Here is a 14437-nt window from a genome sequence, read left to right on the forward strand (position 1 = left end):
AAGGGAGATGGCATTTTCCTGCTGTACATCACCTCAAATGGCGACAAGTCCGTTGCAGTATGAACCTTAGAATTATAGGCACACTGTACGTAAAATAAATAGGCGTCTCAGTCGTTGTGCCTGGAACCAATCTGATAGCTCAGCATCTTTGCAATTGTCTTGTGAATGTGTTCGGTTCTCCCATTGGTCTGCAAATGAACTGGACTAGTTAGTAACTTCTGCATACACAACACATGGCTTAGTTGTTTCATCACATCCGAGACAAAATTCGTACTCTGATCCGTAATTTGATGCCAGGCACCCCAGACTTTAATATTCGGTTGTTTACTAATGCCTGTGCTACAGTACTAGCCCAGTGATCTGGCATCGGTACCATTGCCAGAAATCGAGAAAAATTATCGATGATCGTGAGAACGTACCTATTTCCTGTTGGTGTTTTATTAAATGGCCTAAGAACATCTAACTTTAACATATAAAATGGACTGGACGTCTCTGGTATCCTTCTCAACGGCATTTTTTGATGCGAAATTTCGACCCTCTGTGCACATGGCATACAGTCCTTAACATACTGCTGCATGTCACACTTCCTGTTCCTGCACCAAAATTTCTCTGCTACACGTATGTCCCCGCACGTCGCCCACCGTTACATGACAGCATCTGTATTTTTGTCAAACGGAAAATTAGTAATTATTTTTTACCGTTTACAAAAAAAATGGTTCAAATGGCTCTAGGCACTATGGGACTTAACATCAGAGGTCATCAGTCCCCTAGACTTAGAACTACTTAAACCTAACTAACCTAAGGACATCACACACATCCATGCCTGAAACAGGATTCGAACCTGCGACCATAGGAACAGCGCGGTTCCGGACTGAAGCGCCTAGAACCGCACGAGCACTACGGCCGGCTTGCCGTTTACAAACCCCGTCAAGAGAATCAGAAGGTTTTTCATTTTATTTATTTGTGCAATTATTTTACGTAGTAGTTCAGACTTCCTCCTCCATCTAACCAAACGCGCTGAGAAATTCTATTTATAGTTAACATTACGATGTGCACTGCTTCATTTTCAAAAGTAAACTTTTGGAATTAACGGTATCAAATACCTTGTTCAGATCAAGCATCGCTAAAACGGTCGCTCTGAGTCTGCCCGTTGTTTCTCTGAGATTTTTAATCAGTTTAATTAATGCTATTACAATGACTCTCATTTGTATTTGTTGCATTGTTAAAAGTGGTACGATAAGCCTTCTGCTGTTCATAGACAACGTAGTCCGAGACCCTTACTGCTTTGTTTAATACGCTGATGGACTGGTAATATTGTGGTTTTGGATCATCTTTATTGAGTATGGTCGAATGCTTAATGCTTTGTTTTCTCTCAGTACGGTATGTGACGCTAATGAGAGAGAACACAAGGACGTTTTTAAGGACCGGAGCAACACTTTCTAAAAAAAAAAAAAACAATATCCGAATGCCACGGAAATCGGTAGATTTGATGCACACGTACGGAAAAACAAATAATTACGAATTCAGAAAAAAATTGAAAAAATTGGATGATTTATTCAAGAGAAAGAGCTTCACCAACGGAGCAAGTCAATGACTCGTTGGTCCACCTCTAGCCCTTATGCGAGCAGTTTTTCGGTTTGGCAGTGATCGACTGAGTTGCTGGATGTGCTCATAAAGGATTTCGTGCCAAATTCTGTCCCACTGGCACGTTATTTCGTCAAAATCCCGTGCTGATTGGAGGACCTGCCCAAATGGCTCTGAGCTGAAAGAACTAATAGATTTGTAGTGTTATGTGTCTTCTCCGTTACCTTAGTCTTCGTTTAGATGTCTTCCTCTTCTAGCAGATCGTCACCTTTAATAGTCCAAATCCCTTCACGAGTCCACCTACATTTTGGTTGACGTCTCTCTCTCTCTCTCTCTCTCTCTTTCTATGTTTGTGCCGTCATTGGGATGAGCCGTTTTTCACGATTTAGAAAATTTATTTTGTTTTATCTTCGTGACCGGGTGCCTTTCTTGTCGCCACAGCCATCAGGGAGCGAATGCGCCATCTGTATGTCAATAGTGTGAACGTTGTTCGGTGACTTATAATTTTTTGACTCTCTGTGTATCGTATTTTATGAAGTGGAGATTGATTACCGACTCACTATTTGCCGAACGTAGCGTCGAAAACCACCTAAAAATCACATTCGCAGTTGAACCAGACCAGTGGTCGGTAATCCGTCGCACGAATTCGCCGCGAGTCTGGTTCATTTCCTCGTCTGGCAGGCTAGCGCGCTGAACATTAAACTATATGTTTTTATTATTATCAAAGGCCCTACCCCTAGGCCATTTTTTCATTTTTCTAGAATCTAAATGAACTGGAGTGTCCAGGTCATCTTACTGACAAGTAAATAAGGAAGATGCCACGCAGAGATATTTTCATTAATGAATAAACGAATGCAGACGAGCGTTGACGCAAATAGGTCGTAGTTTGAAGGCGATTACAACTAACTCACCACATTTATGTACAGTTTTCCTCAATGTTTACAGCCTAAGAATAGTTCATTTCATAACTGGAAAGTAGAAAGTAAAAGCATGGTTCAGATGGCTCTGAGCACTATGGGACTCAACATCTGAGGTCATCAGTCCCCTAGAACTTAAAACTATTTAAGCCTAACTGACCTAAGGACATCACACACATCCATGCAAGAGGCAGGATTCGAACCTGCGACCGTAGCGGTCGCGTGGCTCCAGACTGAACCGCTCGGCCACTACGGCCGGCTAAGTAAAAGCTTGTCCTCCCTCCTCTGTCAACGAACAAGGAAGAGACATGAGAGTAACCGGGATAATGTAAAGTGGAGGGGGCGGTGGGAGATGCAACAAGTATCTGTTTTCGGTTCGTTACTTTTCTTTATGTATGTCAATGATCTTCCACCAGCCGGACGCCGTGGGCGAGCGGTTCTAGGCGCTTCAGTCCGGAACCGCGCTGCTGCTACGATCGCAGGTTCGAATCCTGCCTCGAGCATGGCTGTGTATGATGTCCTTAGGTTAGTTAGGCTTAAGTAGTTCTAAGTCTAGGGGACTGATGACAATAGATGTTAAGTCCCATAGTGCGTAGAGCCAGTTGAACCATTTTTGATCTTCCACGAAAAACAACAGAGGACTCAAGAAGTTCCTCTTTGCAGATTACACAGCTGTAATTATGAGTAACTTGAAATGTAACGTAAATGATGTAGTTTACAAAATAGTCGATAACATCACTAACATAGAACAGATTAACGATTTGACTGAAAAAAAGAACGCAATACATACAATTTTTGACATTGAACTCTTGTAAAAGCAAAACGTTACTGGCCCATCTTGTGGAGAAACTGAATACTGCTATCTTCAGTATGAGAATATTCTCCATTATTTCTTACTGTGAAAAACGGAGGCTTATTTACTTTGCTTACTTTCACTCTTTTATTTCGAATGGTGTTCTTTTTTGCGATAACTCTGTGCACTCTCAGAGAATATTCTTAGCCCAGAAAAATACTATTCTGTGGTGTCAGTTCGCCTACTTTTTGTAGGCCATTGTTCCGATGTCTCGGACTTCTAACGGTGTCATTCTTGTACATCGTGGAATTTGTTGTTGGAAATATTGTTTGATTTGGAAGGAAATTCAACATTTATTCAGTGAACACTAGACTTAAAAGCGATATGTCCTTGGATAACACTTCCTTAAGCGTTTAAAGAAAGGTGTGCACTATTCAGCATGTTTCATGTCCGGTAGGATTCCCACAGAGCTGAATAAAATATATGGTAAACTCGAAATATTCAATTCCAAACTGAAAGATCTCATTAAGGCACATTCCTATTATATACAGGATTTCCTCGCAGCAATTCAGAACTTTTCTCTGTAATATGTTATTTATTCGTACACTCTCTCACAATCTTTCCGTGTTTTGTTAGTTATTTAATTCTTTTGTTTACAAGTTTATAAATTTTCTAATCGATATTTTTGTGCACTATGTACAGACTAGTTTTGTGACAAAGATGCTTTGGCTGACATAGTCTCACAGAATGTGATAAATAAATTAGAATGGTGGCCACTGTTATTGCATATAGATTTTCGCCTATCAGTTTGACGATCGTGATAATGTAGCGTGTTAGTTCCAGGTAGATGGGGCAGTTTACCGCAAATTCAAAATGTTCCAATGCGTGTGAATTCGTAAGGGACCAAACTGCTGAGGTCATCGGTCCCTAGACTTACACACTACTTAAACTAACTTATGTTAAGAACAACACACACACGCTCATGCCTGATGGAGGACTCGAACCTCCGGCAGGAGGGGCTGTGCAATCCGCGACATGGCGCCTCAAACCACGCGGTCACTCCAAGTCAGCCTGTCGCAATGCAAGGTGGGGCGGGCGGCGTTTTTTTAATCCTTTTTTTCCCTTGCAACAACACGGCATAATATCCGTGAAACTATAACCACCTCGCTCCAGCTCCTTCTCTTACAGAGGTTTACTATGAGGTGTGTTCGAGAAAATTGTCCCTCGAAGCAGCTATCACTTTGGAACGCCCCGTCGCACTGTCTCTTGCAGAAGTAGGACCTTCCTTGATTAGTCAGCTACGTCCCAATACTTAGTGGAAAAAAGGGTTGCCCTCGAATGGCAGGTTACTGGGGTCAAGTCCACAGTTTTAATCTGCCCAGAAATTTGAAACAAGCTCCTGCAGGCTTAAAGATTCATTCTGAAACTAAACTAAGCTGTCACTAGGGCTCCTCTCAGATTGGTGATCAATGCTCACTCCGATATTAGTGAAAATCCAGCAGCCATGACCACAGTCTGGGCTACGTGCTTTGGAAAAAATTTCACTTTCCTGCTCTTGAAGGCCTGCTTACCTGCAGAAGAAGAGAAAAGATATGATTCCGCGCAGTCTGGTGAAACCAAATTGCTCAAATCCTGTGGTGATGGTCGTAACCACGGCTCTCCTCAAGGGTAACACAACATTTAATGGGGAAGGCTTGGTCATCCTTTCCTTTGAACTGATAATAAATTACTTTTTCGCAATTATCTCTGCGGTGGCAGTGGTGAAGGCCTCGCGAAAGTAGGTAACGTCTGCGTCCATCGTTGAAAAAGGCAGTGGCTTCTCAAAGAAAAGGATCAGTCATGCTTCGCTCGAGGTAATAGCTGGAGTTCGTGTACTGGGCAGTATCATGATATTAACTTAGCCCTGTTAATGTTAACGCAATAATCCTCTGTTACTAAATTTTATTAGAAAGAAGGTTTTTGGCGACAGTGATATATAGGGCGAATTTCCATGTGTATGAATCCTTCTTTAGGAGTCTGTAGGTGTGGTGTGTTACACTTTTAGGCAAAGAACTAATAGAGAGAGAACACACCGTGGGGAGCACAGAAACCCTCAAGCAGATCAACCGCCATGCCCCAGAAGCATTGCAGGTCGACCTCCAAAATCGAGAAGCAATTGACCTTCTGAGATTTTCAGTTGCGCAGTTTAGTTCTGTCAACCCAATTCTATGCGCCCGTACTTATTGGAAGGACTTCTTAATCTACTATTGATTTTATAAAGTGGCTAGTATTATAATCTTCCAGTGGCTGCCAACAACTACTTCGGTTTAGATGTTTCTCCAGTGATACTCTTGCCTATGTCGTATACTTCTGTTTGAACTTCTCCATCACTTCTGCAGATACACTGCCTGAAGATAAAGTGAAGCACCCAGAGGGGGAGGAGGAAACGAAATGAGAATTAACGGTTTGAGAGGGTGTGTGATGTTCTTCCTGTGATTACAAAATAGAGTCAACTTTAGAAAGGACTTGGCGCTATGAGCCCCTGCATCAATATGATTGGCCGAGCGGTTCTAGGCACTGCAGTCTGGAACCGCGCTGCTGCTACGGTCGCAGGTTCGAATCTTGCCTCGGGCATGGATGTGTGTGATGTCCTTAGGTTAGTTAGGTTTAAGTAGTTCCAAGATCTAGGGGACTGATGACCTCATATGTTAAGTCCCATAGTGCTGAGAGCCATTTGAACCATCAATGTGACGTTGCATCTCCTCTGGCCAGGGTGAATGCGTTGATTGGGATGGGCGTCAGAAGACAATTTGGACACAACTATTGTTACTGGTCCTCAGTATACTGAATTCTGGACCGAGACGGAGTTGACGTCCAAGATGGTCCCACACATATTCTATCGGAGAGAGATCTGTGTATGTTGCTGGCCACGAGAGCGCCCGAACATCACGCAGAGATTTCATAGAGAGACGTGTCGTATGAGGACAAACACTGTCCTCTTGGAAAACGGCACCACAATACGACCGCGTAGCAGGTAACACATGAGAGCGCAGGGCGTCCGCGATGTAACGGTGTGTGCCGTTGGAGTTCCCTTCATCACTACCAGGGGCGACTTGTTGTCTTACCTGGTAGGTTTCCACACCATGACCTCAGAAGTAACACCGCTGTGCTTCTACAGAACATTGGAAGAATGGGACTGCTCCCCAGGTGGCCGCCACGCACGCCGCCGGTTGTCATTCGGGGAAGTGCAGAACCGCATTTCATCGCTAAACACCATGTGACTCCATTTAATGTTGATCTGTGTGAAATCTTATGGGACTTAACTGCTAAGGTCATCAGTCCCTAAGCTTACACACTACTTAACCTAAATTATCCTAAGGACAAACACACACATCCATGCCCGAGGGAGGACTCGAACCTCCGCCGGGACCAGCCGCACCGTCCACGACTGTAGCGCCTTAGGTCGCTCGGTGTGACGCCATTCACCAGCAGTCCATGCGTTCTGGTGACGGCACTACTCAACATGCAGCCGTTTATGTAGTGGTGTTAACAGCAGCCTATGCATTGGACGGTAACTGCCTGGTTCAGCTGTTGCTAAGATGACAGAGGATGTAGCAGAGTGTCTGTTACTTGTTCCCGGATGGCAGCGCAGATGTAAAGAGATTACAGTATAGTGGATGCATAATACGACGACGTGGTGGTCAGACGTGGTCAGTCGGAACTTTGACGACGAGTTGCTTGCGCTTTTGATTCAGTTCAGTCCAACATTGGGTCACTGTCACACCCGAACTCCAAACATATGCGGATATTGCACGATTCGACCAGCCTGCCAAATAAGAGAGCCACAATGAGGCCTCTCTCAAGTCCTGTGAGGTGCTGGTAATGGATTACGGGGCATCTCTTTGTCCTTCAAAGGATTACTCAACGCCTGACGCTGATTCGCTCCTCATATACTCTACCAAGCATGGTAACAACACTGATGCACTCTGTTGGCCGTCCTTCCTGTCACAGAGGATTGCAACTGTAATCATTCACGTTTCCACAGAGGGTGTGTACGTCTACGAACTTACACTGACACCCGACCCTGTCTTCTGGGTGCTTCACTTTTTTTTTGTCAGTCAGTGTATTTTTCGGATCGTCGAGAAAACATCCTGAATGTCGTGGAATGAGGCAGTAGGGGGGGAGAGGGGTTGTGTTCACCATCGGTCGTGAGTCGTCTAAACTTTGTTCTGTTTCTATACAGTATTTTCTGAGGTGGGGCCAGCCCACTGTTACGCCTAAGCGAGGATCTGAAGGGATAAGTTAATATCATGATACTGCCCAGTACACGAACTCCAGCTATTACCTCGAGCGAAGCGGTCGTGAGTCGTCTAAACTTTGTTCTGTTTCTATACAGTATTTTCTGAGGTGGAGGTACGGGGCCAGCCCACTGTTATGCCTAAGCGAGGATCTGAAGGGCTAAGTTAATATCATGATATTGCCCAGTACACGAACTCCAACTATTACCTCGAGCGAAGCATGACTGATCCTTTTCTTTGTTACGAGTGTTACCGATGATCATTTCATTTTGTTCTACATATGGCGAATACGGAAGCTTCTACGTTGACGTAACAGCTTACTATAGAAGATAAACAGCTATATGAAGTGTATCTGGAAAACTGGTTTAATTTTAGCAACAAAGATCTGCTGTCTCCAGAATTTCTCTCTTTCCTAACGTTTGTCCTGTCGTACACGGTATACTGTTTTCATAATTTGACAAATCTGTTTATTTGAAATTGGGGCAGGATGCCCTTCCAGTCACTATAGTCGTCCTGCCATCAGGGGGGGGGGGGGGGAGGGGGGTTGTGTTCAACATCGGTCGTGAGTCGTCTAAACTTTGTTCTGTTTCTATACAGTATTTTCTGAGGTGGAGGTACGGGGCCAGCCCACTGTTATGCCTAAGCGAGGATCTGAAGCCGCGTAAAAACCACGCTCATACTTTCTAGTGAACCAGAGCAAAGCTTGTTAATCCAACGCTCGGATTCTATCCGGGTTTGGCTCACCTCCGTATCCCGTAAGCTTATTCGCTGTGCAGCAACTCTAGCTGCCTGCGGAATAACATAATAATTTACTACCACGCTGCAGCATAATATTCTAGTGGCTTAAGACATATTAGAAATAGTAATAAATTTTTGTTAGTGCGACCGGGGCAGTGTTGCACACAGATAGTAAAAGCTTTCGTGCACATGTACATTGTGTTCGTTGTGTCCACTTACAAATCTCTAGTCTTACAACATTTCGTTAAACCCTAATTGAGATAAAATGCGATACATATAACTGATACATCTGAAGTATTCAGCACATCGGGACGAAAAGGTTTCTCTTTCAAAAATGTTCAAATGAGTGTGAAATCTTATGGGACTTAACTGCTAAGGTCATCAGTCCCTAAGCGTACACACTACTTAACCTAAATTATCCTAAGGACAAACACACACACACACACCCATGCCCGAGGGAGGACTCGAACCTCCGCCGGGACCAGCCGCACAGTCCATGACTGCAGCGGCTTAGACCGCTCGGCTAATCCCACCCGGCGTATTTCTTTCCACTAAGAAACTGATGCATGAGGATGCTGGTGGAAAGAGAATAATAAATTAACATTTCAATTATTGTGTTTTGTTATGAAGCGGCGTAAAGGTGAAAAATGATGTACAAAGAAAGCATCGTTGTTTGCATGATTATCCTTGTAGATTAATATTTGAATGCATGTAATGATTAATACTTAGAGTTACGTAGGTGTTATAAATTCTCTGTATTTCATGTGAGTGACTTAATGCTTTTTGTCGTTGTACAAAGTACGTATCAAATAGTGCTTGTGTTGTGAGGATGGTAGCATAATTTCTTCAGAAAAATAATCAGAAAATTTTTATTAAAACTCTGTGTCATGCTGCAGATTTCATTCTTTATTTGTTCATAAAACGCCTAAGGCCTTTGCTGATAATGATATGGGTTGTTCCTGCCGACGACTGCCTATTGGTGGGTTCTCGCCTGGTCCTTCTCGTGCAGCTTCTCCCAGAAGCTCCTGTCTTCCGCGTTGTCTGAGTATCCTCCTTCTGCCTCCGTATCTCCACGATCCTGTTAGAAAATAGAGAACAATGATCGTCATGTGGAACTTCGCATCTCTGGCAGCATATTAGTATACACAAAACTCATACTAGACAGTAAATGCTTATATTCGGGGTAGTGTACTCTTATTTGTCTCCCATCCTTCTTATAATCCTATCTAGATGCGTCACTGCCGGCATAGCCTGCTCCGCTCTAGCGCATTATTTTTGCTTAAGTGGCGGGACAAGACTCTGGCAAATTCTGTTTCCACTCTTTGTCTTTATTGAAATGAACATCTAATTTTTATTGCGTTATAATATCAGCATGAAAGCAGGATTTTCCTTTTCTTTATTTCCGTGTTTTTGTTTTCTGCCAGACTGTATGGAATTGTTACTGGTTAATTATATCACAGAGAATAAAAGTACGGTACTTGCATTATCACTGAGGAAAACCTATCGTTAAGAGGATCTAAAATCGTGTTAATTACTGCGAAAGGTTGCCTTAGAAAGAGGCTGTAAGAACATTCTACGTGTATGTGTTCATTAATATGAAACAGAGCGTGATATACTGGCTTCGGCGACGTGTTTTATCATGTACGTACTGGTTCTGTGTCGTAATCTACAGATGTCTGTGACGAACGACTTGCTGGTGTTTATCGACTTTTAAGACGAGGTGTGAGTATTCGATTGGTGAGGTGCAATGATCGTGGCGGCTAGTAGGTTAAACGCGATTCTGGCATGATGTCTTGTTGTTCCTGGAACGATTATTACAGGTAAACAGTGCCGTCTCATCGCTCACCATTAGCTGTAATTGTCACAGGTAAATATTGTGAGTTTGCGAAGCTAACGATTTCCTCACAAAATAAAGCTATTTTTGGAAGTGAAGATAGACCATATGACTCGATAATCGCCTTACAGACTGATAATTTCACTGATCAAAGCTGACGTACTGCAAGTATGCTTCACTACTTCCTGTTACTGATATCAGCTTTAGTCATCCTCAGAAGCTATGTCTTCTTTTTAAAACAAGTCACTCTTTCTTCTTTGTGTTAATTTACATAATTTTTCACTGGTAAATGTCAGGATGGTTTATCTAAGACGACAACGTGGCATTTACTCAAAAATTATCATGAATGTATTTTAATCTTAACACTTCGTTTTATGTATGTGTCTAACGTGGACATTTAAAATATCCTGCTTAGCCCAAATTCGCGCTGTTGTATTATTCTGCTCATTTACATGTAGTAACCTAATTCAAATGAGGATTTTTTCAATCTGCTTTCGTCATGTTGCATTTTTTACAAATAGTTATGTAAATTGTTGTATCTGTAGGTCGTCGGGGTATATATAATGCTTTTATTTCACTTGGGTTCCACGGGATGTTAGCTGAATGACGTCAGTTAAATTATATAAAATCTCTTCCCGCGCACTAAAATGCGCCCTGTTATTCATACTGAGAGGCCTTTTGCGGCTCTGTTTTCTAACACTTAATATTCATTTGTGACGCTTGCTTGTAACATCTGCTGGAAAGTAAAATATCGCATCTGCCTTCATTTGTATTCCAAACATTGAAAGTTTCTGTTGGGTAAACTTTGAGTAAAAAGGACGCTCGCATTTGAGAACAAACAGAGGAGGGAAACCGCGCAATGAAATTCATCGATCGCGTGAAACATTTCCACCTTAAAACTAGAAATTCCATTTTGCTCGTTAGCTCAGCAGGCTGCAGCTGTTGGATCCTGCAACTTCTGTCGGTGCCGGATTATTCAGACTGTTGCCTTCGGGTTCGCAACTGCCGCCAAGTTCGACGTAAGTGCTCTCATTCATCGCCATATCTGATGTGTGAGGATGGCTCGCCGTGTCCACAAGAAGCAGCAGTTAATACTAGCCGTGGAACTGCGGTGGTCCTCTGAGCAAATGCAGCTGTTATAGTGGCTAGGAAATCAGACACAGTTCTGTCGTTTTCCAGGCTGCATAGTGAAATGTGCTTAGGAGAGGACAAAATTTGTTCCTCCACTATGCGAGAAAAAGCTGCTTTAGTCGTACCAGATGGCGCGTGTTGCCCGTGACTAAAGGGTCGCTGTTTCGAACACCTCCGTCAGCATAGGTGTGGCTTCTAATATGTACGTCCTTCGTCCGTGTGATGTTCAGCGTTGTCTCCTGGCAGTAGCTCTGTAGTCATACGAGGGCAAGATTAAATTTTCTGGGATACGGCGTTAATATCCCCGAAATTTCACTTTTATTATATCTACACACGTTGCGCAATAGCACAAGTGAATCTGCGGAATGGTTTTATTTATAAGACTTTTCAGAGTACAGCAAGCTTCTGATTTCAAAGTTAATGCGGACGTTCGATTCCACCAGTATCCGAAAAACACGGATAATCTATACAAATAAAAACGTAAATTTTCGTTTGTTCAGAATCACTGATTGCTTCGAATGTCAGCTTGCTACTATTTTTTAAATATAAATAATAAATATGTAAAGCATGAAGGGCAAACATTATTACTAAAAATTTCAAAAAGTTCTTGACCGATTTACTTTAAACTTTTAGACACACCTGTAATGATATGCATCCTATCTTGTCCGAGTAAGTCCTGACTGACTCGTCGATGCCGAGCCCAAAGCACTAAGGATAGAAACTTTAAATTTGGAGAGGCTGTTGATCTTGTACTGTAGGTATTGTCTAAGAAGGGGTTTTCGGAAATTCCAATCCGAAGGGAGCGAAATAGGGGATGAAAGGTTTTTTGAAAATGTCTCCGTTAAGTCAGTTTTTGAAGTTACAAGTACGAATATTGGTATTTGGTTTACACTGTTGGCACCGTTTGTTGATTTGCCCATGAGTACGGAATGTAAAAATATAAAAATTCGATTAAATGAAAACAGAAAAATTGCGCTGACCATACGGTCCTCAAGTGTGTGTGTTAGTGTGTGTGTGTGTGTGTGTGTGTGTGTGTGTGTGTGCGCGCGCTCGCACGTGCGTTTGCGTGTAGGTGTGTGTTAAACTGCACGTGTGGAATTACATGCTGTCATAAAGTTCTCGGTTCCGGAAAGTTTATAAACAGCAGAACACATCCAACATTGATGAAACTTTCAAGGAGTCTACTCTTTTTCCAAAGTCGATTACAGAAGAAACTGTGTAAAAATGAACAATGGCATTTAACGATTGGTGATTAAATGTGAATGAAATATCCGACGCCGTTGTCGTATAAGAAGAAATATTGCGATACATTCTGCTTGGGGTATTAACGACGAGAACGATTCCTAGCAAGAGGATTGCCGCCTTTTTTTAAATGTTGACCAAAGTCAGTGGTGCAGGCGAAATTCTCAGCAACATCTGTACAGTTTCAGGCAGAACACATCGGATTTCGTTCGCCGATTTGTTAATGTGGATGAGATGTATGTCTAACACTTTACACCAGAATCGAAGCAGGTACCAAAATGGATGTGTGTGATGTCCTTAGGTTAGGTAGGTTTAAGTAGCTCTAAGTCTAGGGGACTGATGACGTCAGATGTTAAGTCACATAGTGGTTAGAGCCATTTGAACAATTTGATATGAGCCTTTAATTATGTGCAGCTGTTAGACATTCTTCTTGAAAACTGGAAAGAGCACTTTTTTTCAATCGCTTGGTATCCTTCTGTGCTTTGGCGACGTTTGATAAACTGCTGCTGGAAGAGGAGCAAATTCTCTGGCATAATCTTTGTAGAATCTCACAGGAATCTAATCCGGTCCACATACCTTTCCACTGTTCAGCGACTGTAGCAGATTTTCTTTTCTTTGGTCTCTTATCTCAGGAATTCCATTTCGGCCTTCTTCCGATGACTGAAAGGATGATTTGTATCACGGTATTGTGCAATAAAATGATTTCGGAAGATCGAATTAAGTATTTCGGTCTTCTCTCTGTCATCTCCCGTTTACTGCCAGTATGGTCTCTGAGCGACTGAGCAACTGATTTAGCTTCGTTTACGGACTTCACGAAAGACCATAACTCCTTAGGATATTTGGTCAGGTCGATTGACAAAATCATTCGAATATTGAACATTCTAGCACTACTCCTCTTACGGCCATTTTAGCTTCTGGCTGTCACAAGGCTCCGACTGCGCTTAAACCTATGAAGAAGCTCTCTTTGCTTCCGTGGAGACTTTCTACATGGTTTTTTAACCACGGTGGATGAGTATGAGAACTTTCCAATTTCTTATTTGTGTCTAATGGAACGAATTTGATGCTTTGCAACTCATTATTGTTAATCACGAATTTATTCGTTTTATTTGACAGTGTATATTTTAACACACTAGCAACGTACAGAATCTGAAATTACCACTTTTATCTGTAGTTGTTTACTAGTTCTGTTAATCGCTGCCATATTACCTTATAAATACACACATCAAAAAAAGTTTTGCATCACCTCGGTTCCGAGAGTTCCTGAACCTGCAGAGAAAACTGGAATAGAGATCAACATATACATCATTTCCGCCCTTTTTATTGCTCATGAAAACCACACATTGCATGTTGCACCACCATACAGCGAGACTTCAGAGGTGGTGGTCCAGATAGTTGTACACGCGGGTAGCTCTAATATCCAGCATGCCTGTATTCATCGTGGCATACTATCCACAAGTTTATCAAGGCACTGTTGGTCCCCTCAACGGCGATTCGGATACATAATGCCACCCCAAACCATCTGGGAACCTCCACCATGCTGCACTTCCTGGACAGTGTGTCTAAGGCGTTCAGCCTGACCGGGTGGCCTCCGACGATTGTATGGTTGAAGGCATATGCGACACTCATCGATGAAGAGAACATGACAGTCCTGAGCGGTCCATCTGTACCGCACTGCATGGTGTTGTGGTTGTAAAGATGATCGTCGGGAGTGAAGTTGCGCATCATGGCGCCTATTGCGCACAGTTTAAGTCGTAACACGATGTCCTGTGGTTGCGCGAAAAGCATTATTCAACATGGTGGCGTTGCTGTCAGGGTTCCTCCGCGCCATAATGCTTAGGTAGCGGTCATCCACTGCAGTAGCAGCTCTTGGGCTGTCTGAGCGAGGCATGTCATCGACAGTTCCTGTCTCTCTGTATCTCCT

General features: G+C 42.8%; 2 protein-coding genes across 2 annotated transcripts in view; one reads left to right on the forward strand and one right to left on the reverse strand.

Moving 5' to 3' along the window:
* LOC126469864 (COMM domain-containing protein 4) overlaps nt 1-14437 on the forward strand; it is a 555575-nt gene that overhangs the window by 343663 nt on the left and 197475 nt on the right. The window lies entirely within an intron of this gene.
* The window catches only part of LOC126470899 (uncharacterized), a 66754-nt gene continuing 61599 nt past the window's right edge, over nt 9283-14437 (reverse strand). The window contains exon 7 of the mRNA XM_050098962.1: nt 9283-9387. Coding sequence (XP_049954919.1) covers nt 9283-9387 — 105 coding nt within the window. The remainder of the gene's footprint in view (nt 9388-14437) is intronic.

This window comes from Schistocerca serialis, chromosome 1, assembly GCF_023864345.2.
Source record: "Schistocerca serialis cubense isolate TAMUIC-IGC-003099 chromosome 1, iqSchSeri2.2, whole genome shotgun sequence".
In the NCBI taxonomy this organism is placed as follows: Eukaryota; Metazoa; Arthropoda; class Insecta; order Orthoptera; family Acrididae; genus Schistocerca; species Schistocerca serialis.